A 25267-nucleotide genomic window follows, 5' to 3' on the forward strand; every position below is an offset into this window, starting at 1 on the left:
GCATCTTTTAGCACCATGAGCCTCTGTGTTGCATCCTAATATTCTATGCTGATCTCACATTTATAATGTTTGTTTACATGTTCACTGGCTCGCGCTGTGTCTCGAGCACTCACTTTGTTGGTCATTAGCATCACTGGCTTGCACCTTTGACAGTTAGAGGCTAGGACCACTCCCCGCAGGACGTCTGTTTTTGCTGCTCCTGTTTGGTGATATTCATAGCATCATCTCTCACAACTTCCCACCAGTTTGTCAGAATCCAAGTCCAACATGCTGTGATATTTAGGCGTTTAACTGCATGACTGCCCAATCTCATTTCTCGAGTGGTCAGCGTCAGACTGGGACAGAAAACAAGACCTGGGCACCATAATAAGTGACTCCCATTAGTGAATGAAATGGCTAAAAAAGTGGCCCTGATTTGCAAATCAGAGCAGTTTTGAGCTTGCAAAGACACGCTGTATCGTTGTTTTTAAGGTATGGGAGACTGCATGCATATGTGCTTGCTACAGGCAATGTTTTGTGGCAACATCATGGAAATCAACTGTAAACCTGCCCCACCAGACCATAAAACAGGCCCAAAAACACAGCCCACACACTGACCTGTCAAACCAGCCGATCAAACACTGCCTGATTGCTCAATAGGCCAGTCCAACCCTGCGAGTGTTCCTCAACTGAGCCTGCAAGGCCAAGGGTAGACGTCTCTCTATGTCAGTGCCCCCGTGGTTTCATTACAGGTGAAAACGCATGTCAGCACATACTTTTTGAACCATACTTTGTTGGTCTTGGCATGCACGTGTTCTGTCGAAGGTACGACTCCAGCATTTGTAACTGTGAATGGTTATTGGCTCTGGTAACGCCTATGTTTCTATGTTGATAGAGTACTCAATGTATGGTGTCTCGTATTGTATTTGGAAATATAGTTTTTATATTAAATTGATTCGGAGTTATAGTCGTTGATTTGGAGGCTGGGTGTTCTGTGGCATCAGTGGAGGCTGCGCAGCGCAGGCAGCATGCCATCACTCGGGGCAGTGGCCTCTGTGCAGTGGTATGCATGCCTGCCACAAGGCACATCTGGTCCGGTCCGGCCCTTGCTCACCCTGTCATCATAAGGCCCCGCTGTTCTATCACAATCTGCCGCAGCATGTGATGCTTCATTCGATATGACCTAAATACACACTGGTGTATCACAAAAGCCCCCCGGTTAAGGACACAGCGCCTACCACCCAACCAGAACCTTCCAGTGCAGCACGGATTGACTGCATTATGCCAAAGGAACATCATATGGCGGGCAGTTTATTTACAGGGTGACAGAGTAGCCCAGTAAAGACACCTTAAGAACCAGTTGGTGCGCTCGTTCCGTTCGCTGCTTGTGCCCCGTACACCGCGTCCGCCCCCTTCCCGCACTTGTGACATCACATGGCCCACGCAGTGCCGTGATCCCTCCCCCATTAAGTGACATCACAGAAGTAGTTCACGCGCTCCCTAGCTCTACTTATGACGTCAGTGCGTTGCATTCTCATCCCTCGCGGAGGCCACGCAGCGACAGGTGGCTTTGGCAGACATTTTATGAAGAGCTTTCATCTTGCAGGGCGTCGACGCGATTGGTCGGTTCCTGAGTGGCAAAGCTGCAAAACTCGGAGCTGTAGACTCCTTGATGAAGACACTGGAAGCAACCGTGGCCTACAAAGGGGAGAAGGTAATGAAATCCGTTTTGGGGTCGTAGAGGAAAGTCCAGAGACTGAGGACAAACCAGCGTGATGTAGTATAGAAGACGGTGAGAACTTGGTCGCAAAGGGAAGTTTCGATTGTGGGTTCAGATGAGAATGGTTGAATCCTACGATCAAAATGAGGCATTTTACAGCCTGTTGTCAGATGAGAACGGTGAGAGCATTGGGTCAGAGGGGAACAGTGAGAGCGTAGTGTCAGAAGTCCATGTTCTCGCTTAGGGTAAGTTGAAAATGATGAGATGTAGGGGGAGAGATGACAATTTAAAAGCTAGAGTCAGAGAGAAATGGTGACCTCCTAGTATCAGAGGGGAACGTTTACAGCCTGGGGTCAGAAGGGAATGGTGAAAGCCTAGGGTCAGAGGGGAAATTTTCAGATTACAGTCAGAGTGGAGTAGTGCAAGCCTAGCGTCAGAGGGGGATGGTCACAGTCTGGGGTCAGATGGGAATACTGAGGGCCGAGCTCAGGAAGGAAGGTTTACTGGCTGGAGTCAGAGGCGGATGGTGAGAGCCTAGTGTCAGAGGGGAATGTTTACAGCCTGGGGTCAGATGGAAATGGTGAAAGGCAGAGACAGAGATGGAAGTTTACAGGTTTGATGAATCGTGCGAACCTAAGGTCTCAGGGAAAAGTAAACACCCTAGGGTTAGAGGAGAGTAGTGAGAGTCTAGGGTCACAGGGGAGGCTTTACAGACTGGCGTCAGAGGGCAAAGGTGAGAGCCAAGATAAGAGGAGAAAGTTTAGAACAGGCAACTCCAACCCTCAACGAGTAGCTTGGGGGCCACTGGTGGCTCTCCAGCTACTTGTAAGTAGCTCTCCAATGTTCAGCCGACCCTACTAAATTAGAGGTTATTGATTTGATGAGTTAAGATATGTATTCCAGAATTGAAAAGTGTATATTCAAGATGAAAATATGTATATTTTGTGAACTTATCAGATGATATTTGGAGAAAAAGGATCGAATTTTCAAGTTATATTTATATTCCAAGTTGATAAAACCTTTCTGGCAACCCTGTAATCACCGCTGGCAGTCTTGCATAGGGTGGCCACTAACATAATGTTGTCTATACAACGCTAATAATATTAGTAGGCCAGCAAGATTATTATTGACCATACGTAGCTCTTGTTATAGAAGATTTTGGAGGCCCCTTGTTTAGAAGCTACAAGGTGAGATAAGAGGGGAATAGTGATAGCCAGTGATCTCAGGGGTAAGTTTTGAGATTGTGTTCAGAGAGGAATGGTGGGAGCGTAGAGTCTGAGGGTAAACTCTGTGACATGGGTTGTGAGGGTAATGGTGACAGCCTAGGGTTAAAGAAGAACAGAAAACTTAGGGTCCGTAAAAGACTGCTGAGAATCTGGTGCCTTGAAGGTAAATTTACAGCGGGCCTTAGAGGGAAATGTTTTATGTTTGTGGCTAGGACCGACTTTTCCTGGGCATGGGCGAGCTGGACCCAAGCCCAGGGCACCAGCCGTCAGAGGGCAGCACAGAGGGGTCTCCATTGTGGTACTGCAGACAGCAACGTTCCTCTTGCGTGGCTCCAATTAATCCAATTACACTGCTTGTAATCATTTTTTTTACATGCTGCTGATACCATTTTACACCCCATTAGCCCCCTTCCGCCCCCTCCAATTTCTCTCTTACCCCATGCTGCCAGGCAACAACTACCCTTTCTGCCACACCAACAACTTAGGGCCAGTTGTAAATGAATCCAGCTTATTTAGGGGAGGTGTTTGTGTTCAGAGGCGAGTCACTGCTTTAATGCAATCACCCTGTGACTGATCGATGAACACAAAATGGCCTCCCTACTACATCATTCCATTCACCTGCATCAGCCTTGGTGCCAAATTCCCATCCGCCCAGGGCGCTATCTGACCAGGGGCGGCTCTACCTGTGGTCATAGAGGAACGGTATGAGCACAGTGTTAGTGTCAAAGTGTTACAGTCAATGGTCAAGGCGGGATTGAGAGTTAGGATTTGGAAGGGACAGTAATACCCCAAGGTCAGAGGAGCTAGGTAAGACCATGGAGTCATAGGTGAATGGTGTGAGAGTAAGAGGAGAAATGTGAAAGTGTGGGGCAGAGGGGAAAGGAGAGAGCCTGAGAACAAAGGAGGAATATGAGATCCTTGGTTCAAAAGGGAGCCATAAGAAGCAGGTGTCAGATATAAAGGTCAGAACTTGCCATCACAAAATAAAGTGGGAGCCCGGGTTGTAGGGAAAAGATGGGATCTTGGGGTCGGAGGGCAAGTAAGAGGATGTGCCTGGTGTCTGAGGGCTCAAGGAGCAGAGGGGTAGCCTGGAGTCTGGAGGTAGAAGGGGGAATAGTAGGAGAGCTTGAGGTCTGAGGTTAAGAGGGCTGCAGAGGGGTATAAATGAAAACAAGGTAAGGGCCCCATCTCCAGTCTTCTTCCTTTAATGCCCAAAATGCCTTATTAAATGCTGTGTCTATATCCCCTGTTACAGGCATGGCCCTGTTCCCCTTTTTAGCAACAGTAGGCCGCAAGACGTGTGGGTATATACAGATTATAATTTAATGGCAATGATTCAGCAATATATGCACATATGACCTTGTTATACGTGGATGGTATAAAACGAATTTAGAAAGACATTTCTACAAACCATATTTTTAGAAGAAACTTTAATTCTTCTTAGGGCCTGATTGAGAGGCAGTCTCAGCACACACATTTACCACCTGCTAATAACTTGGAGTTTGAGGGGGAAGGAACTTGAGGTCTGAAGAAATAGGGAAGGGGAAAGGGAGTCTTGGTCGAAGAGTATTGGGCAGCTGAAAGTTCTTGGGTTTGAGCCTGAGGAGAGACTCTGGAGGTACAGAGGACGCTCACAGCCTGCCCCATTGCCCTCTAGGTTCTGAGGGAGGAGGCCCTGTCTGTGCTGCTGTGGAAGGCGACACGCTGGACTGAAGAGATGGAGGCCACCGATCCAACTTGCCCGTTTGGCTTTCCCACTCTTTGGAAGAGACTCCAGGAGCACGTGCTTACAGCAGTTGATAAGCTATCACGGGGGTCGGCGGAGGCAAAGGAGAACCTGCAGGCTGTGAGTATCACGACAGGCAAATCAGTGCCAAGCACTAGAATAATGTTATGACATTCAGTAGGATTTACAATACTGTTATGACTCCCTTTTGGGATTCTTTTGGGGTTGGGGGGTTCCTTGCTACCTTGTTAGAGCCTTCTCTGCCACTTGGGATGTCACCGTTTACCGCTCTGAAGGTACTGCGCGCTTCCCCGAGGTGACCTTTGTTATTTCGGTGTCATAGCTTATTGGGCTAATGCATCCACTGTGGGGATATGTGTTTGAATCCATTGCAAGTAGTTTTCATTACAGCAGGCCCACTCAACATTTAATTGATAAGAGGAGTACCATTGATTTAAGTAACCACAAACCTGGAGCAGAACATGGTCAGCTACCTCCTCCCACAAGAATGTAGTCACAAGTGTGTATATTTCCAAGTAACAAAGTAAAGAAGCATTGGCAAAGCCAATAGGTCTCGTCTATGCAAGGCTAGTGGCTGTGCCAATATGTTTTAGCCATGTTGCACACCAGCGTGGCTGCTATTCAGCATGGCTAAAGGTTAATTGGGCAAAGGAGAGTGACATGGAGTGAAGTGTCGTAAAGTGAAGCAGAGTGGAGTGGAATGGTGTGGAGTGCTGTAAAGTGGTATCGAGTTGGTGGTGGGGAGTGGAGTGAAGTGGAATCATGGAGTGGCATGGAGTATCATGGAGGGAGTAGAGTGTGCTAGAGAGGAAAGGCGAAGATGGAGTAAAGTTGAGTGGTGTAGAGTGTCAGAGTGGAGTAGAGTGTTGTGGAGTGGCAGAATGTCGTGGAGTGGTGTCGAGCAGAGTGGAGTAGTGTAGAGGGTGTTGCGTAGAGTGTTGTAAAGAAGAGTTGCGTAGAGTAGAGTAGATTGCCATAGATTGAAGTGGCACAAAGTGGAGTAGTGTAGGAGAGTTGAATGCCATTGAGTGGAGTAGTGTTGCAGAATCAAGTGGCTTAGGGTGGAGTGGCATGGAGTGGCGTAAGGTGAAGTAGTGTGTCAAAGTGGCGAAGAGCTTAATGGAGTGGAGCATCATAGAGTGGAGTGTCGTAGAGTGGAGTGTCATAGTGTGACCTTGAGTGAAGTGGCGTAAAGTACAGTGGTGCAGAGTAGATTGGCATAGAGTGCATTGGTTTTGAGTAAAATGGTGTAAAGTGCATTGATGTAGCGTACAGTGACATAGAGTAGAGTGACTTTGAGTGCAGTGGCGTACAATAGAGTGGTGCAGAGTAGAGTGCAGTGGCGTAGAGTTGATTGTTTGTGAGAAGAGTGACGTGGTGCAGGGTAGAATACAGACGTGTAGAGTAGAGTGGCATAGAGTGCAGTAGTGTAGAGTAGAGTGATGTAGCGTGCAGTGGCATAAAGTGCAGTGGTGCAGAATAGAGTGGCATGGAGTGATGCAGAGTGTGGTGGTGTAGAGTGCAGGAGAGTGGCATAGAGTTTCGTGGGCAGAGTAGAGTGCAGTGACGTAGAGTGATGCAGAGTAGAGGGTCGCAGAGAGCAGTTGTGTAGAGTACAGTGGTGCAGAGTAGAATAGAGTGGCGCAGAGTGCAGTGACGGAGAGCGCAATGGTGTAGTGTGGTGTATCCTGCAGTGGCGAATAGAGCACTGGTGTAGAGTGGACTGGTGCTGAGTTCAGTGGCGGAGAATGCCGTCTTCCAGAGTAGAGCGTCGTAGAGTACAGTGGCGCAAGGTAGAGTGGTGCAGAGTAGAGTGGTGCATAGTAGAACAGAGTGGCATAGAGTGCAGTAACATAGAGTGCAATGTTGTGGAGAGGTGTAGACTGCAGCGGTGCAGAGTAGTGTGGCATTGAGTTTGGTGGCCAAGAGTGCAATCTTGCAGAGTGCAGTGGTGTAGAGTGCAGTGGCATGGAATAGAGCGAGTAGAGTAGTGCAAAGTAGAATGGCACAGAGTACAGTAGTGCAGAGTAGATTAGAGTGGCGTAGTATGCAGTCATGAAGAGTGTTGCAGAGTATAGTGGCATAGGGCACAGTGGTGAAGAGTAGTTGGCGCAGAGCGCAGTGGCATAGAGTACATTGTTTTTTAGTAAAGCAACATGGAGTGCATTGGCATAGAGTGCAGTGGTTTAGAGTAGAGTGACTCAGAGGGCAGTGGCGTAGAGTGGTGCACAATAGAGTGGTGCAGAGTAGAGAGGCGCAGCTTAGAGGGCAGTAGCATAGAGTGGAGTAGTTTGGCATAGAGCGGAATAGTGTGGCTTAGAGTGCTGTGGCGTAGAGTAGATTGTTTCAAAGTAGAGTGAAGTGGCATAGAGTGGAGTGGTGCAGGGCAGAGCACAGCAGCAATTAATAGTGTCATAACACACAGTCGCATAGTGGTGTAGAGTGGAGTGGCACAGAGTGGTGTAGAGTGCAGTGGGGTCGAGTAGATTGTTTCAGAGTAGAGTGAAGTTTCGTAGAGTGGTGGGGTGCAGGATAAAGTGCAGTGGCATAGAGTAGTGGTATAAAGTGCATTAGCATAGAGTGCAGTGGCACAGAGTGCAGTGTTGTAAAGTAGAGTGGCATAGAATGGAGTGATGCAGAGTGGAGTGGCCTAGACTGGCCTGGTGAATAGTGCAGTGGCGAAGAGTGCAGTGTTGCATAGTAGAGTGGGTTAGAGTGCACTGGCATAGAGTAGAGTGGTACATAGTGGAGTAGAGAGGCATGAAGTGAAGTGATGTAGACTGTCGTACCAGACGCCAGCAGTGTGAAAGCCTGCCGTGGCGTGTAGGCCATTGTTGATTCAGTGGAACATGTTCACCTATTTCCTTGTTGGCAACACATGCATCCACCAAATAGTATACAAGCTATGTTTTGACATAGGAAATATGTTTAAGACTGTAGTGTAAAGAATGTAGTTGGTTTCCGGGCTCCTGTTTGTAGTTTTCTGGAAAGCAGTAATATGTGTTGTCTAGGTTTTTATGGCACGGTACTACTGCATGGGTTGTAGATACTGAGGCTATTTGTTATTAAGTGTAGTTGTGTAGGCTACACCTTTTGGCTAGCAAATGCATGTTATTATTAAAAGGGTTTGGTACTAGGACTTGCTGACTGTAAATAGAAAGATCATTAGACATTCACTAGAGGGTCATATTAAGCAAAAGCCAACAGAGCTTTGATTGAAGAACCTCAACTTGAATATTTGTTGTCACAGAATGTGCGTGCACCTCCTCCCTGCAGGCCTGTTTTAATGGTTATGCTACAGCCATGTAAACTGGAGCAATAAAGGGGTACGAGCAGGCTCCATGGGGAGAGTAATCTGCATTCCTCTTGCTTTCCAATCACAGAAAAGTAAACACCAAGCTCCCTCGGATGGAGCCTGACATTTGACCTTTGTGTTTAAACGCACAGCAAATGTGACAAGAAAAGAACATGATTTAAAAGCCTGTTTACAGAAAGTGAGATCTCGGAAGGATACAGTAAACAAGGTTTGGGCAAGGGAAGGGAAGAACTCTAGTTGGACTGCCTAAAACGAATAGAGCCAGCAAATAGAAAGCAAGGACATGTGAGTTATAAACCATAAAGCCAATGGTAAGGTATGGGCAGAATTCATTCCTATGGAGGCTTTCTGAATGTCCTCAAGATGTCTTCAGCAAACCAGAATGGGGTGCTCCTTCTAAGCATAAACAGTACAGTAGCACAATCATTCTAACCAATAGAGTGTTTGTGTGTGTGGGGTCAACATTGGTGAACAAGATATTTCGGTCCTACCTGCCACTTTTAAGTACCCATCAAGCATACAGATTGCGTAAAAGAGGATAACCTAAATGTACAACTGGCGCCCTTATATTTTCTATCGTTTTTCGGTGCTACTTTTAAAGAATTACTCTGACTTACTGAGGAGAGGGACTGTGCGATGAAGGACCACCCCTAGAAAATATTGATCTTCAGGCTATACACAAAGAGTTAAAGTGGGCTCTCCTAAGACAGCCCGGTTCAACATTTTTATTGAAGAATAAAATAAATAGTACATAACATATGACCATTATTTTACAGTAAGAAAAAAGTAACATCAGTTATGAAAAGTAGTTAATAATATTTATTAAAATTTGATATAAAGACAGAAATAAATGACAAAAACATTATTTCTGTGGAAATTGTCCTTGACATGCACCAATTAAGGCATAGTGAATGAAAATATGTTAGCATTATGAAAAGGGGGAAAAGGAAAAGGATGAAGTATTGAAACAAAGAGTCTCCTCAGACTTCCAGAGACTGTAAAACATGATCAGTTTCGAGGATAAGGGTAAATATTGATTTATTGCTTTCCCTGACTTAACCTGTGGTCTTGCAGACCAGTACACATATACTCTCAATATGGTAGACGGCAAAGACAAAGAACAGCAGTCAGTGCCTAAGAGGACCAGACCTGAGCCACCTATCCCTTTCAGGAGAGGAGGAACAATATGTTGTCGTAACTGTGTATGCACCTAATTCAGATGTTTCTGATTTCTGAGCAGGGCTTGAAGAGACTGAGATACATTCCCAAATAATAGACATTGATACTGGGAAGTGATTTAATGTAACTTTTAATGTCATTCTGGATAGGCAATATATTTGTAGTTTTAGGAGCTTCAGTTGTCATAAAAGTAAGATAAAATTGTGCAATCAATACTATCTGAGTGATAGTGGAAGAGTTTAGCTCCCTGATGATAGAGGATATACTTTCTTTTCGTACCTATACCAAGCATAACCAAGAATAGAATAGAATAGATCAGTGTTTGAAATGTCACGAGTACAAAGGTGATAGGACGCATGCTTTTTACATGTAAACATGTGTGTGACCTATGGCAGGAGTCCAGAAGTATATTAAAAAAGTAACTCAACTTGATTCAAGCTTGAGCTATGGTGGGGTGTGTTTGGGTCAGAGAACCATGAATGTCATGAAAGACCTCAATCCTGATGATGTATCTCTTATTGGTCTTTTTCAGATGATGGCTTGAAAGTTATCTTAAAAATTTGGAAATATTCACAAAAAAACTTACGCCCATGTGGAAAAAGGGTATACTTTGCTAGAAGCTCAGATAATGTTGTCTTGCAACAAGGTGACATTGTGTCGAGTAAAAGAGCCTTTTGGAACAAGTTGGGCTCTCATTTATGAAACGTCCAACCTTCCTCAATGTATCTATTCCAAATATTTGCTTTGCCTCAATGTAGAGCTGAGTTTCCTACCCTTGGATTGGATATTGGATCCCCCTGTGAGGCTGTTAGAGTTTCATGTTGTCTAATTTGAAGCTTGGGCACTGAACTTTTGTCAATATTCTTTCTATTTTAGTGTTTTTGATTTGCTTATATAATGCATTTATAAGTTGTTATCATCCCGGCTGCTCAGTTTTCTCTATATTTCTTCTCTGTATGTTATTTTTTAATTTTATGATACTTGACGAAGCTTTTGGGACATCCAGTTGGTCATTTAAAGTAAATACATTTATTACAGCATTAGATAGGTCCTTTTCTGTTAGGTTGATGCCATATGATTTTAGTACTCAAGTGTAGTCGAATAGAGTGACATAGAGTAGAGTGGCGTAGCCTAGAGCAGTGCAGAGTAGAGTGGCACAGAGTACAGTGGTGCAGAGTAGAATAGAGTGGTGTAGCTTGCAGTGACAGAGTGTTGCTGAGTAGAGTATAGTGGCGTAGAGTACAGTGGTGCAGAGTAGTTGGCATTGAGTGCAGTGGCATAGAGTACATTGGTTTTGAGTAAAGCAGTTTTGAGTGCATCAGCACTCTACTCTATGCCACTCATAGAGTAGAGTGGTTCAGAATAGAGTGGCGCAGAGTAGAGTGGCACAGCGTAGAGTGCAATGGCATAGAGTGGAGTAGTTTAGCATGCTATGCTACCAGTACGTCTTCTGATGTACACTCTGCAAAGCAGGTGTGCCTCTGTGCATGTCCTGCCAGACCCCAGTGTATTCCGGAATAACATCTAAGTGAGTTCCTGCTTGTGCTGTCTTCGGGCCCTGGCAGAGAGTACCATTGGATGGGGCACAATCAGTGGCGGCTGGTGACATTTAAAAGTAGTGGGGCGTAAAAGATCAGGCTGAGTGTCACCAATTTTGTACTGTGTCCACGGATTGAACTGACCACTCTATTGTTCTCTGTACTGGTTGGAAATGCCTACCGTCAATAGAAGCCACCCCTAATCCTGCATAATAGCCATGTGAGGCCCGCTGGCGTGCAGACTAGAGACAGTCTGATGTGGATGCCGGCCGGGACACCTATTTCTAAACTGTACCTTTATGTTGGTGGAGGAGGTTGAAATTCACTACGGCATAGATCTGCCCTGTTTTTGTTGAGTATAGTGCATTGAAAATTAAATAAAGATGTTCACAGAAAAAAAAGATACCCAGATCAATACTCCTGGAAGAAGGAAAGTGATAGAACAAAGACAGAAAGACAGAACTTCCAAACAAGATCTGCTCTCACAATCCTACATTAATGCACTCCTGCAGCATCCGTAGGACAGCAGCATTTCCTGATATTGATCAATAGTGCAACCTTGCCTTACCCAGAGAGATCAGCACGCAGTGAATTTCGTTCATCAGGTTCCCACACAGCTCCCTCTGCTATCCTTGTAAACGATCCCAATCCTCGTCTGAGAAGCAGCCGGAAGCACAGCGGAAGGGAATCTGTGCATGGAACGAAGACCATTATGTGGCTTTCTCGGCCTCTACACTCAGTGAACGTTCTTGAGCGCTTTTAACACCAGGCCAGTGCGAAAGAACTAGACAGCTGAGTAAGATGCTGAGAATCAACTCACTCTCGAATCCCAGGGGTGCGTCTCCTGTTCGAATTATGCCAGGCTCCGGCATTCCTGCAGTGCCCAGACTGCCAGGTCACCTACTACTGCTCGACCGAGCATCAGCCATCAGCGCTGCGACTTCGAAAACTGGCCGCTGCGTGCCCCGAAGCCCGCGCTCTGCAGTGAGACAGAGCGGCAGCGTAGCGCCGAGAAGAGCTTGCAGATCAGGCGGCACCGGCTGCTGGACATCTGCCAGCAAGCGGCCGAGCAGTTGCTTATTGTTTCCTGGCGGTACAATCAGGCCCTTCCTGCCGCTGTGCACGGCCTGCGCTTCGGTATTGCGGTCCACGGCCTGCGCTCCCTGCAGCTGGTGCCTACCTGCTGCTTCCCGAGACCAGCACCAGGATGGGCCACTTCTCGCAGGACGAGGAATTCCTCTCGCAGGCTGACTGGACTGTACTCAAGAACCCCGACTGAAATCCTACACTGCTGGCGAAGCTGCACCGCATTCACCGCACACTACTCTTTTTCTCCAACTTGGTCAAGGACATCTATTACAGCAGCAGCTGCGCCTATGACCGGCGACATGCTCCCCACTACGTACTTCCACATGGCTAACGTCTCCCAATCGCGGCGGGCGGACTGAATCATGATGCCAGCCGCAACTTAACATGGGAGCCAAACGATTGGTGAGGCGCAGGGGAGAGCGCCCCAGCCACGCCATTTTCTCCTGCATAAAGAAAAAGGGAGAGTGGGCGGTTGTGCTCGAGGGCAGTGGGGGAGTGGCTTACCCACTGTTGTGGGTACTGATTGTTTGGTCGGCTCCAGGGGCCGACCAAAAAGTCAGTACCCAGAACAGTGGGCAAGCCACTCCCGCCCCCCCCCCCTGCTCTCGAGCACGACCGCCCACCCTCCCTCCCGCCCCCAACCAGGCACTTCTGCTTTCTCGCAGTGCGAGAAGCAGAAACATAAAATGGTAGTTTTTACCATTTTATGTTTCTGCTTCTCGCACTGCGAGAAAGCAGTGGGCGATGCCCAAACACCCCTATCGAGGAGCCGCCACTGGCAGCAATAAGCATCTGTTACCTGTCAGTCATGCTAAAAGACCTTCCCAGGGGTGAAGGAGCGCTCTACAGATATGCCTTTTATTATATGTTATGGTGTTTTGGCCATTTTTATTTAAATATAGGGCTAACTTTTACTTTTTGTTAGGCCCAGGTTGATTCAGAGCCTGATTTAGAGTTTGGCTGACGGGTTACTCTGTCAAGAGCTAGAGGATATCATGCACTTGTAATAAGCCGGAAAGGATATCCATTACTTTTTGATGAGTAATCTAACCGCCAAACCTCTATTCTGGCCCTAATTAATTTGTCTAGAATCACAGGATGTTGAGTATAACTTGTTGTCTTATGTTATATTATGTTATGGTATGTCATGTTATGGCAACATTTGGCATGCATGTTATAGCATGTTAATGCATGTTATGTTATATCATGTTATGTCATGCTACAATATGACGCAATCTCTCTTGCTTGCAGGCAGCTAGCCTCGGGCAGGTCCTCCTCGCACAGCTGCTTGAAGATGCCTTACCCTGGATCCCCGCTCTGCTAGAGGCAGAGCGACGAGCCTCGGACTTGGAAGTGGTGCAGTCGAGAGCAGCGGTTGGCGGCCCCAGTGAAGAGGTGATATGATGAGAACGAAAGAGGCAGTGGCAGATAGGGGGCGTTGGGCAGGGAGTCGATAAGAAGACAAGGCAATCAGAGCTGGGCCTGGAGAGATTCACATAGGTGACAGACCGGTTCTTATTGTGTCCTTGGACAGGTTACAAACAGGTCCTTGGTAGGTGACATGAGGCCAGGGATAGCTCTTAGGCGGCAATGGCGGCTAGTGACATTTGAAAGTGGTGGGGTGAATCAGCAGCAGCAGGTCTCAGGGCTCACTACTGACTGGAATAACCCCCATGGCCCTGCACCGCGTGTCTCTGCATTTCACTGGTACACAGATTAGCACAGGTTGTTACAAGACATGAATCAGGAAAAATGGCACACAAGCCAATATCCCTGTCGCATTAATTCTCAACCCTCTACCAGATGTGGGAGACAGAAGGTCCTTGCTATTTGGCAACAAGGCAGGCGTCACCTACATAACCACAACTGCAATCCAGTACACAAAAGTGACGTTTATGAAAGATATTCCAACAGATTCAGCAGAGCCATAATTGTGAAAGGGAGCTGGTCCAAATTATTTCTCCCAATGGCTCCTCTGCCTTGTGTACACAGTGCTGCCCCCTCCCCAAGATGAAGTGAGTTGCGCAAGGTCACACAAAGCAAAGAGGAGAAAATGAGATTACAATAATAGTGTCTTGATCGGTAGGCAGCAACCTGACCTATAGACAGCCTTCCCAGCTTTTTGTGTGGCTTCAAAAACATAAATGAAAAGAAAATGTGTAAATTGCAACCTTTCCCAGCACTTTCAAACGTACCCTGTGTGTCATGTCTAAAGCACAGCATGAGGCATCCTCCGTTGTAAATACTGAAACAAAACACACAGAATACATATTTCCAGTGCTTGGTTCGCATCACCATAAAAAGCAGTCAAGTAGAAAAAAGATCAGCAGTTCAACATAAGAAACAAAAGAAAAATCATGGTGTAATGAAAACAAGACCCGATTGCTGCTCTAACGCTCACGGTAGGGAGTGCATATACATTTTTCTAGTGAGAATGGCAACTCTGTGGAACAGGCTGTCTGCAGGCCTGGTCCCCGCGGTCGATGGGGCCAGTTTAGCAATACGCAAGTCAAATCAAGTTTATTCGAACAATACCATGATCATACACATACATAAAAACACATGACATACAATAATTAATTGAAAATAAACCCAGAGAATAACAACATCTTCATAGTCCTGTACATCATTCAGGAGTGGTGTTATGTGATCATGACTAAAAAAAGTTAATTTGAAAAATACTTTAAAACCTAGAGTAAACATTAAAAAAATGCATCAGCATTAACAAATCAGGCCATGGCCGTGATTATACACTGCAATCCCTGAATAACCTCAGTGCATACTTTCCCTATATTTTCAGAGTCCTGCTCCACTATATTATTTTAACAATTTAGACCTCTGCCACCAGGCATAGAGCAGATATCTGGACAGTGTAAAGACAAGCCACCTTGTTGTATCTGATCTAAATACACGTAGGGCATCTGAGGGACGTGAGAACGACAGCAACCGACAAGCCGGGATAATCCATGTTTTCCTCAGGGCGGCATAGACAGGACAGAAGAAAACAAAATGTTCAATTGTTTCTGGGGTAGTACTACAGGACGGACACATAGCTGCATTCACCCAACTACGTTTCATTACATTCAGTGGGAGAACCCCAGTCCTAAATTGTATGTAAAGTGCTTGTGCCTGTGCAGGCTCAACATCATCCAAGTAAAAGTCAAACTTAAAACAACGTTTTACATTTAAGAGTCTGATGGTTAAAGTGCCAAGTGACCTAGTATCAGTGCAAGAAGAATCAATAAAATTCCAGTACCTTTCTTGAATCTGGGGAACCGTGTGTTTTGTAATTGACTGCGGACGATCCTACATGGTCCCCAGCTCCAATTTAAAAAAACACTCCTTAACCTTTTCAAACCAAACCAGACGCCCTGACTGTCTTTGAAGAATTAATAGTTCCCCCACAGCGTCCTTTACTGGAATCTGAGTATTACTAGTCCAGAGTCTTTTCCAAAACATAAGCACCTTAAGGACAGCAAAGTGGCTAATGGACCTTACTCCAAGGTCAAGGCGTAGTGGTAATAAAGGCGCATTCACTCGAAGATTAAGAATTGATCTTGAAAATTTATTTTCCGTGACCTCTAGCTGATTAAGATGATTCAACCCCCACAACTCGGCACCGTAAAGGGCTGCACCCAATCCTTTTGCCTGATGTATTTCTAAAATGGGAGAAATTGGGTGGAAGGTTGAACGTTTAACTCTTTTAACTATTGAACAGTCCACATGCTGACGTGTCAGCATGCTCTTCTGCATTTGTGGAGTCCATGCCATATTATCGCTAATTCTAATGCCCAAGTAATCAAAGACCTTGACCTGCTCTAGGAGTTGGGTACCCAACCTCACTTTCTCCTTGGTGGATTTATAGGGATTAAAAACCATAAACTTTGTTCTTGAGCAGTTTATTTCAAAGCCCTGGTCTTTGCCTGCTATCGCAAACTTAGTTAACACGTTTTGAATGCCCATTGGGGTTTCAGAAATAAGCAGTGTGTCATCTGCGAATAACAGAGAAGCTGTGCGGCTGACGAAAGGATGTTGCATCAACGACTTGTCATTGACTATTGACTGTTGTTACTCTGAATTTGACATTAACTTTGGGAGGCCATATCACGGATCAGGCTAAACTTGATTCAGATAACATATTCATAACATTTTGGATGAACTGCTGGATTATACATCTCCAAGTCTGCCGGTTGTTTAACACTCCATGACTCCTTATTGGCCCATGATCAGGTTTCTTCCCTTTTGCGCTACGATGATCTTTCTCAAGTTTGGTGGCCTACTGTTAGAAATGGGGATCTCTAGTTGACAATGGCTGGCCACTGTCCAAGTAGGGACCCTTCGTCCTAAGTCAGAGTAAGTGGGCTACACCCTTTGAAAACCCCTGCTCAACCCTGTGGTAACGTAGCACGAGCAGCTAGGCTTATCTCAGAGGCAGTGTGTGAAGCATTTATGACCATACACAGTAACACAGTGAAGAACACTACAAAGGGACACCACACAAGTAATTATAGAAAAATAAGTATCTTTATATATAGACTTCACACAAGACCAATAACAGTAAAATCCACAATACTAGGAAAATACGGTTACTCTTAAAATGCTGCAAAAATAGTTCAAAGTGTGCAAAGAGGAGTTCAGTTCAAGGCAGTGGTCTCTGCGACCTTTTACTCACAAACTACCTGGATTCTGTAGCAAAGCAACCAAAAGGTCGCTAAGGAGTTGTAGTGATGATTTTCCTCACGCGTGACCAGCGATGGTTGAAATCCTTGCCGCGAAGGGAGGATGATGCGCTGATCTGTGTGCAGGACAAAGCGACAAACTTCTACACGCTAAGCCGGCGATGCGTTGAAATCTTTGCCGCGAAGGGAGGATGATGCGCCGAACCTGTTGCGTGTGCGATCTTGTTGCGATGCAAAGAAATGGCGCTGCGCGAGGGAGCGACAATCCTGATGCGATGCGATGAAAATGGCGGACGCCCGGCGTCCGCGCTGCGAAGTCGTAAAGCGATGAACTCGATGTGATGATCTTTGGTTAGCGAGCACTTGGAGGCCCGCAAACATGCGATGCGATAATCTTTGGGTTAGCGAGCGTTTGGCAGCCCGCAAACGTGTGATGCGATGATCTCCGGTAGCGAGTACTCAGCGGCAACAGCGCGTTGATTTTCCTTACGCTCTTCAGCTGCGGCGGCTCGCTAACGGGTGTTAGCGGCGATTTTCAGCACTCTCTTATCCACAGTAGAACTAGAGGCCCTGGAACTCACAGGAGCCTCACCTGCAGATAGAAATACCCGCTGGGAGGAAACAGGAGGCTGATGTGCCTGAGACTCCAGCAGGAGGCTAGCTCTCTTCTAGCCCTTGGGTGATTGCTGTAGCAAAAATAAAAGTTCCTTCAGAGTCCTTTTCCTCTTCTTCCAAGTCCAGTAGTAACCACTTCAGGCCAGTCCAAGAAACAGCACACAAGCACAAGGACAGTCCTCTCAATACCAATTGTAGGGGTTTCAGCACAGATATTTATACCCCAAAAGTCTTAGTTCTCAAAAGCTTCAAGTCACTGAACCCAGCCAGAACCAGTTCTGCTCAGTCCTGGAGCACTTTGTTTACCAGGCTGCATCCTTCCTTTCAGAAAGAGGGGGTCTGCCATCAGACGCACCACAGGAGGTGGAGCCAGCATTGTGGAGGGAAGGCACAGCACTATTCAGGTCCCAGGTGCAACTCCTCCCACCCATCTAGATGCAGATCTCTCTAATCACCACTGGGACACCTCACCCTGTCTCCTGGAATTCCCCAGCCCTGTCACTCCAAAACCAGACAGCCAATACACATAACAGCAGAGCACACTGGAAGGCTAGGCAAGAAAATACCTACTTTCTAAAAGTGGTATTTTCAAACACAGAATATAAAAATAAACTTCACTAAAAGATGTATTTTAATATTGTGAGCTCAGGCATACTAAATTCGTATTTCCACCATGTTCTTTGGGTCAGTTAGAACTATAGAATGTAATAGTCAAACTGCCCATTCTGGCCTATGGAGAACAGATAGCCTTACAGTAGTGAAAAACGAAATTGGGTGTAATTCACTGCCAGGACATGCTACACACAGCAGGGCATGTCCTACCTTACACATACAATGCACCCTACCATAGGGGTGACTCACATGATGCCAAGGGAAGGTTCAGGGGCTGGGAAGTGGGTGCACTTCACAGCCAAAATGGCAGTTCTGGACTGCACACAGACACTGCAGTGGCAGGTCTGAGACACACTTTACAAGCTGCTTCTGTGGGTGGTGCAAACCAGCGCTGCAGGCCCACCAGCAGCATTTGGGTTACCAGCCCTGGGCACACACAGGCCACGCTACTAGGGACTAACAGGTAAACCAAATAAGCCAATCAGGGATATACCAATTCACTGTCATATTTACAATGGGAGAGCATATGCACTTTAGCACTGATCAGCAGTGGTAAAGTGCCCAGAGTCATAAAGCCAACAAAAACAGGTTAGGAAAAATCCAGGAGGAAGGCAAAAAGCTTAGGGATGACCCTGCAAAAAGGGCCATTTCCAACACCTACCTGTTGTTTTTAGAAGTAACCTCTATTTTGATGAACTGTATTTATTGATACTATGCCGCCATGTGGTTGTATTTAAGCGAAAGTTACCCTGTCCTAGAAGAAAACTTTTATACTAATAATTTTGCTGCCTCATTTCTATTGAGAATGATGGGAGGAGCCTAGTAAAAAATATTTTCTAATGTTTTTAAGTTTGACTGTTATATGTGGATTGTAATGATTTAATTAATCAAATAATAAAGTACTCTGTCTATAAACAGAGAGGGTATCAGCTTGCCTGCTAGTTTTGACGGGTCACCACAACAATCATAAAGATCACTTATGAGCCCATTCATTTAGAAAGTAAACAGGGTTGGGGCCAGCACATAGCCCTGGTGCACCCCTTCGGAAACCAGTATGTTATTGGTCAAACTACCATTGAAGTTCCACCTGACTTTGGCATAATTATCTTGATGTAAACGGACCAGAAGTTGGAGCAGGCCACAGGGGAGTCCAAGCTCCTTAAGGGCAGCCCACAGCCTGGTGCGATCGATGGAGTCAAATGCCGTTTTAACCCGTTCGATGCACCCGTCGGCCAATGGCCGTCGCGAGCACTACCTCCGTAGTGCTACGCACGTCCGTTGGCCGATGCAACCCCGCCCGCACAAGAATTTACCCGCACCGCGGTGGATTTTACGCCGCGGTTAATGGATTAAGGTCGACAAACACGACATACAGAGGGCCCCTCTTGATCTTAACTTCTTTCCAGATGAGCAAGACAAATCGGAACACCTGATCTGGGGTGCTCATGGAGGCCCTGAAGCCCGCCTGTAAATGAGAGAGTATGCTGTTTTCCTCTATCGAGCTATGGAGATGAGACAGGATCATTTTGCTGAAGACTTTCTGGGATACATCCATAAGGGTAATGGGCCTGTACTTGGTGGGGTCTCCTATATCCCCTTTTTTAGGTCTTGCTGAGCCAGCGCGCATGCGCTGCTCGGAGAGACATTTAGTAGGTGAGTTTTCAAAGTGCTACTGGCGGGCCTAGCACTTCCGTTCACGCGAGTGTGCACGCGCGCATCCGCCATCTGTCTCCTCCGTCACGGGTCATTAAGTGGCTTGTCCATTCGCTAGCCTGTAACTGTCACTTTTGCCACCTACACTGCATTCCTCACTTTTTCCCTCCCCCACCGCAGAGCGCGTCTCGTTTTGCTTTGTCCTTTTGTCGCTTGTAATAAAAATTGCCCAGAGGCCGCTCCCTGCAGCTTTTTCCCGTGGCTTTTAAGTTCTGATTAGGGCGTGCTCACAACAAAACACTGTCTTGTTAGGCGTCGTCCCCCGCTGCCTTGGCTACACCCCTGCGGTAACAATTAGGAGCCCATACTGCACAAATAAAATCCAGGCGAGTGCATATGCCCATTCTTTTTCAGCCCCTTGCCAGACAGCATTGCTAGTTGCCCTGGATACCTCTGACGCTCTCGTCCCTTTAAACTTTGACCCCATCTGCCGCGCACATATGGCGTCTACTACTACCTATTAAGGGCTCTCCCCCGAGGTATTAACCCGTTCTTGGCTCTCGTTTTTCTGTCAGCTGCCCTATTTGGCCCATGCTCAGTTCGCACGCACGCGCACCACTTTCGTAGCCGGGCTTGTTTTAAATGCATCTTATGTTAATGTATATAGTGTGCCTGGTTAATTGCACAAAGCGGCTTGGGAAACATAAGGTGCATTACAAATTTAGAAGTACCTAAATATGTCCATATGTGGGTGCACACAAGTAAAAACACGTATACATGCATGAAGAAATACAAGCATGAGTAATGAAATGAATGCATGTCTACACAGATAGCGCTTTAAGTGCGTCGCTACTCATAATAGTGCTTTAAGTGCGTCGCTACTCATGGACTCAAGGAGACGTTGCCCATAGACACCATAAATGCTCATTCTTCAGGCGGTGTGCCTTGTGGGTGCCCCTTTAAACCCAGGGCCTGAGACAAGGGGTAAGGCTCGCACCCGGCATGTGTGGAAGGAGATAAGGGCGACGCCCTGCTCAGTGGCCAGTGCAGTTAGCGGCACCACCCATGCCAGGCTCACTGCTGGCATTTAAAATTCATACGTGTCAATAGGTCCGATTCGGCGAGAGACGCCCAACCTTTAAAGCCAAAACCGGCTTTATTTCAACTGCCTGCCGCCTCTGCTTCAACAGAAGTCAATGGGGGAAAGTCATTCTTCCGGTTATTTTAAACAAATCTCCCTCTTTACTCTTCGAAAATGTTGCATGTATGAAAATGCCACAAAGCTCCACCGAAGGGCTTCTATCCCGATCTGCCACTGCTCTCTGTGCTGCTGTTAGTAGGGGCCCGACACTGCTGTCCCTGCCTATCTGAATCCAGACTTGCAGCTTAACCTAATTTACAGTACCGAGGCTCTGCTGATGCGCCTCAAGTCTTTTTATTAAGTTCTTTTCTCGCTGATGTACCTCAGTTCTGACCCCCAGTCAGCCTTGCTGCTGTCACATTTGGGCCCTGTCCCGCCTCCTCCAGTGCGCCCCAGTCGTGACCTGCTATTCCACTCCCAGGGCCCATTCACTGCTCCACCCGTGTGATTCAGTCCTGGCCTGAAGCGTCCCTCTTGTGTTTCTGTACACGGACAGTACACTGCTCTGCCAATGCACCTCCGTCCTGACCCACAGTACTGGGACCCACGCGCAGCAAGGACAAGCATGTTCGGTGCGAGGCCTACCCACAGCTCTACCAGTGCTCCTCAGTACTAGTCTGCTAGTTGCCAACATGTGCAACAACAAGGTGATGGGTGGAATGCTTGAATTAATCTCAGCCACTGGTAATTGCTCTGGCCGCATCCCATTACGTCGCTTTTCGCCCACCATGCCACCTCACCTTGGACCCAGCCATAAGCAAATCAGTCTTGACCCCGCTCCAATGGGAACAGTCCAGCCCGAACTGCCAAGTTAAAGTTAAAAGTTTGTATGTTTATTTAGCGCAGTTCATCACCTGTGAGGTTATCCAGGCGCTGTCCATGGGCATGGGGAAGATTAAGGGATTTGCCCAGAATCACAGGATGTTGCGCCAACGCTGAGACTCAAATCCAGATCCCTAGCTCCTGAGTCTGCAGCTCAGGCGTCGTCCAGGTCCGCCCTGAACCGGAACACTAGCAACCTAGGATCGGTTTCGCACATAATATGGGTAACATGTTACCAAGCTCATTCTTCCTTATTGGGAGACTGCATCATTGGGACAGCCATGCCTGCAGTCTAGCTTGAGACCTGCTGGTTACACAACAATCTCTGTAGCTGCTGATCAGCCACACAAGCTTTCCTGTTGGCGAATAACTCACACTTTGTGGGTATTTCAATTCTGTTTAGGTCTATCTCAGGTAATGTGATGTCTCCAGCATGAGCCATGACCTAGATTTGTTTGTTGTAACGCTTTTCGCCCTAAGTGGTATGGGTATTCCCAGACGTGGGACCCGTGCTCACTACGCCACTGGAGTCAAGCTATCCTGGCTGATGACGGCTGATAGCCAGAAACCGGTCCTAGGATGCTTGATTCCGGTCCAGGGAAGACATGGCTTGGCAGTTCGGGCTGGACTGTTCCCATGAGGCACAGGGTCAAGACTGATTTGCATATGGCCATGTCTAAACTGGGGTGGCGTAGTGGGCAAAAGAACGATGGATTTAACCCAGATCTCTTGACTGGGGGAGAATGTCTGCATTGTCAGCATTCCGTCCATCATTTGTTTGTTGTAACGCTTTTCGCCCTAAGTGGGATGGGTATTCCCAGACGTGGGACCCGTGCTCACTACGCCACTGGAGTCAAGCTATCCTGGCTGATGACGGCTGATAGCCAGAAACCGGTCCTAGGATGCTTGATTCCGGTCCAGGGAAGACATGGCTTGGCAGTTCGGGCTGGACTGTTCCCATGAGGCACAGGGTCAAGACTGATTTGCATATGGCCATGTCTAAACTGGGGTGGCGTAGTGGGCAAAAGAACGATGGATTTAACCCAGATCTCTTGACTGGGGGAGAATGTCTGCATTGTCAGCATTCCGTCCATCATTTGTTTGTTGTAACGCTTTTCGCCCTAAGTGGGATGGGTATTCCCAGACGTGGGACCCGTGCTCACTACGCCACTGGAGTCAAGCTATCCTGGCTGATGACGGCTGATAGCCAGAAACCGGTCCTAGGATGCTTGATTCCGGTCCAGGGAAGACATGGCTTGGCAGTTCGGGCTGGACTGTTCCCATGAGGCACAGGGTCAAGACTGATTTGCATATGGCCATGTCTAAACTGGGGTGGCGTAGTGGGCAAAAGAACGATGGATTTAACCCAGATCTCTTGACTGGGGGAGAATGTCTGCATTGTCAGCATTCCGTCCATCATTTGTTTGTTGTAACGCTTTTCGCCCTAAGTGGGATGGGTATTCCCAGACGTGGGACCCGTGCTCACTACGCCACTGGAGTCAAGCTATCCTGGCTGATGACGGCTGATAGCCAGAAACCGGTCCTAGGATGCTTGATTCCGGTCCAGGGAAGACATGGCTTGGCAGTTCGGGCTGGACTGTTCCCATGAGGCACAGGGTCAAGACTGATTTGCATATGGCCATGTCTAAACTGGGGTGGCGTAGTGGGCAAAAGAACGATGGATTTAACCCATATCTCTTGACTGGGGGAGAATGTCTGCATTGTCAGCATTCCGTCCATCATTTGTTTGTTGTAACGCTTTTCGCCCTAAGTGGGATGGGTATTCCCAGACGTGGGACCCGTGCTCACTACGCCACTGGAGTCAAGCTATCCTGGCTGATGACGGCTGATAGCCAGAAACCGGTCCTAGGATGCTTGATTCCGGTCCAGGGAAGACATGGCTTGGCAGTTCGGGCTGGACTGTTCCCATGAGGCACAGGGTCAAGACTGATTTGCATATGGCCATGTCTAAACTGGGGTGGCGTAGTGGGCAAAAGAACGATGGATTTAACCCAGATCTCTTGACTGGGGGAGAATGTCTGCATTGTCAGCATTCCGTCCATCATTTGTTTGTTGTAACGCTTTTCGCCCTAAGTGGGATGGGTATTCCCAGACGTGGGACCCGTGCTCACTACGCCACTGGAGTCAAGCTATCCTGGCTGATGACGGCTGATAGCCAGAAACCGGTCCTAGGATGCTTGATTCCGGTCCAGGGAAGACATGGCTTGGCAGTTCGGGCTGGACTGTTCCCATGAGGCACAGGGTCAAGACTGATTTGCATATGGCCATGTCTAAACTGGGGTGGCGTAGTGGGCAAAGGAACGATGATGGATTTAACCCAGATCTCTTGACTGGGGGAGAATGTCTGCATTGTCAGCATTCCGTCCATCATTTGTTTGTTGTAATGACCTAGATCTTGTCATGTCTCGTGTAACGTCTCTAATATGACCCTTCGCTTGTCTGTAGCTGTCTCGTGGAGTGTGATGTCTCCATTGTGTCTAGCCTTCGTTGTGTCTAGGCATGCCTCGTACAAGAAGATATAACTAAAATGAACCTCATTATGTGCCTTGGTCTCTCTGTGTCTGCGCTCTCTTGCCTCTCGGGCCAGGCGTGACTGTGTCCCTATGTCTAAGCTGTCTTGAGCAGCGTGATCTATTTTATGTGACCTTTTCTTTCCTGTTGCTGGTTGTAAGCAGTGTCCTGTTTCTTAAAAGATCCTTTCTTTGAGCCTTTGCGATGTCCCTTAAATGACACTTTCCAAGTGTATATGACGATGCAGTCAGTGTGATGTCTCATAATTGACCCCTTTTCAGTAAATTGGGCTATCCTCAAAAGAAGAAGTCTGGGCACTAATTAAAATTTTATTACAAGTAATAATGTCTTCAAATCTGACCCGATTAAATTTTGTTCAAAGATGCTCAAGAGAAAATCACTTTTAAGCCGACAAATGTTTGCAAATATTTTTTGTTTTGTAGTGCCTGGAACAATAGCAACAAGCATTGGCATAGCCAATAGGTCTCACTTTTGGGACCTTATAAGTATTTAGCTATGCAGCACAATATCCTTGGTGCAACAATATCAACTGTTGCATGGCTAAACACTTATAAGGCCCCAAAGGCGAGACCTATTGGCTATGCCAATGCTTGTTAAATATGGGGATTATTTCAGCACCCTTCCAGGTTACGGGAATATCTCCCCCTCGTGTGATGGCATTAAAAACTGTATGTAATAAAGGGCTCCATATATTAGGCTTGGAGTTGTACAGATCACCTGGTAGTCAATCTCGCCCTGGAGCTTTCCCTGTCTGTAGTGAAAGAATTGAATTCATGGTTTCCACTAAGTAGAAGCTATGTACATCTTCCACTGCAAGCTCTGAGTTACAATCCCCAGCAAACTCTATTGCCTCTCCCACAGGCTCACAGTCCTTTTCAGAATATAATTCCTGGAAGTATGCTTCCCAGATGTGGTTGTATGTGAAAGTCATCTTTACTAACCCGATAGATTGTCCCTTTAGAGAGAAGGTGTCAGAATAACTGACTGTCGTTCATTCTAGATGCCTCGAGTAATATACGCCTATTCTCTACCTCCCAGCTCCTTTTCGCTTCATCCTAAATCCCCATGTAGGATCTTATTCTGTTTATTATGTCAGGCCTTATCCCTTTCTTTACTGTCATGATTAACTCAGTTCTAGCGTGCCTGCATTATCATTGTACCTTGGGGCAGTATTTCGTTTAGTCAGGTTTAGGCTACACTGTCTACTAAAATAGCGCTTTATGCTATTAGTTAAATGCTGAAAGCTAGTCACAATGCTGTAATCATTAATATTAGAATTGCCCAATGTCATAAGAGTCTGAGTCACTTCTTTTTAGATATGAGAGAGCAGCGTCCAATCAGAATTTACCTGGGGCCATTTAATTCTCCTGTAGTAACAACAGGAGCCTTCGCCCAAGT

General features: G+C 46.8%; 1 protein-coding gene across 1 annotated transcript in view; it reads left to right on the forward strand.

Moving 5' to 3' along the window:
- LOC146832948 (uncharacterized) overlaps positions 1–25267 on the forward strand; it is a 209177-nt gene that overhangs the window by 51669 nt on the left and 132241 nt on the right. The window contains exons 9-11 of the mRNA XM_085600029.1: positions 1586–1693; positions 4583–4771; positions 13046–13189. Coding sequence (XP_085456155.1) covers positions 1586–1693; positions 4583–4771; positions 13046–13189 — 441 coding nt within the window. The remainder of the gene's footprint in view (positions 1–1585; positions 1694–4582; positions 4772–13045; positions 13190–25267) is intronic.

Source organism: Triturus cristatus, chromosome 4_2, assembly GCF_964204655.1.
Source record: "Triturus cristatus chromosome 4_2, aTriCri1.1, whole genome shotgun sequence".
In the NCBI taxonomy this organism is placed as follows: Eukaryota; Metazoa; Chordata; class Amphibia; order Caudata; family Salamandridae; genus Triturus; species Triturus cristatus.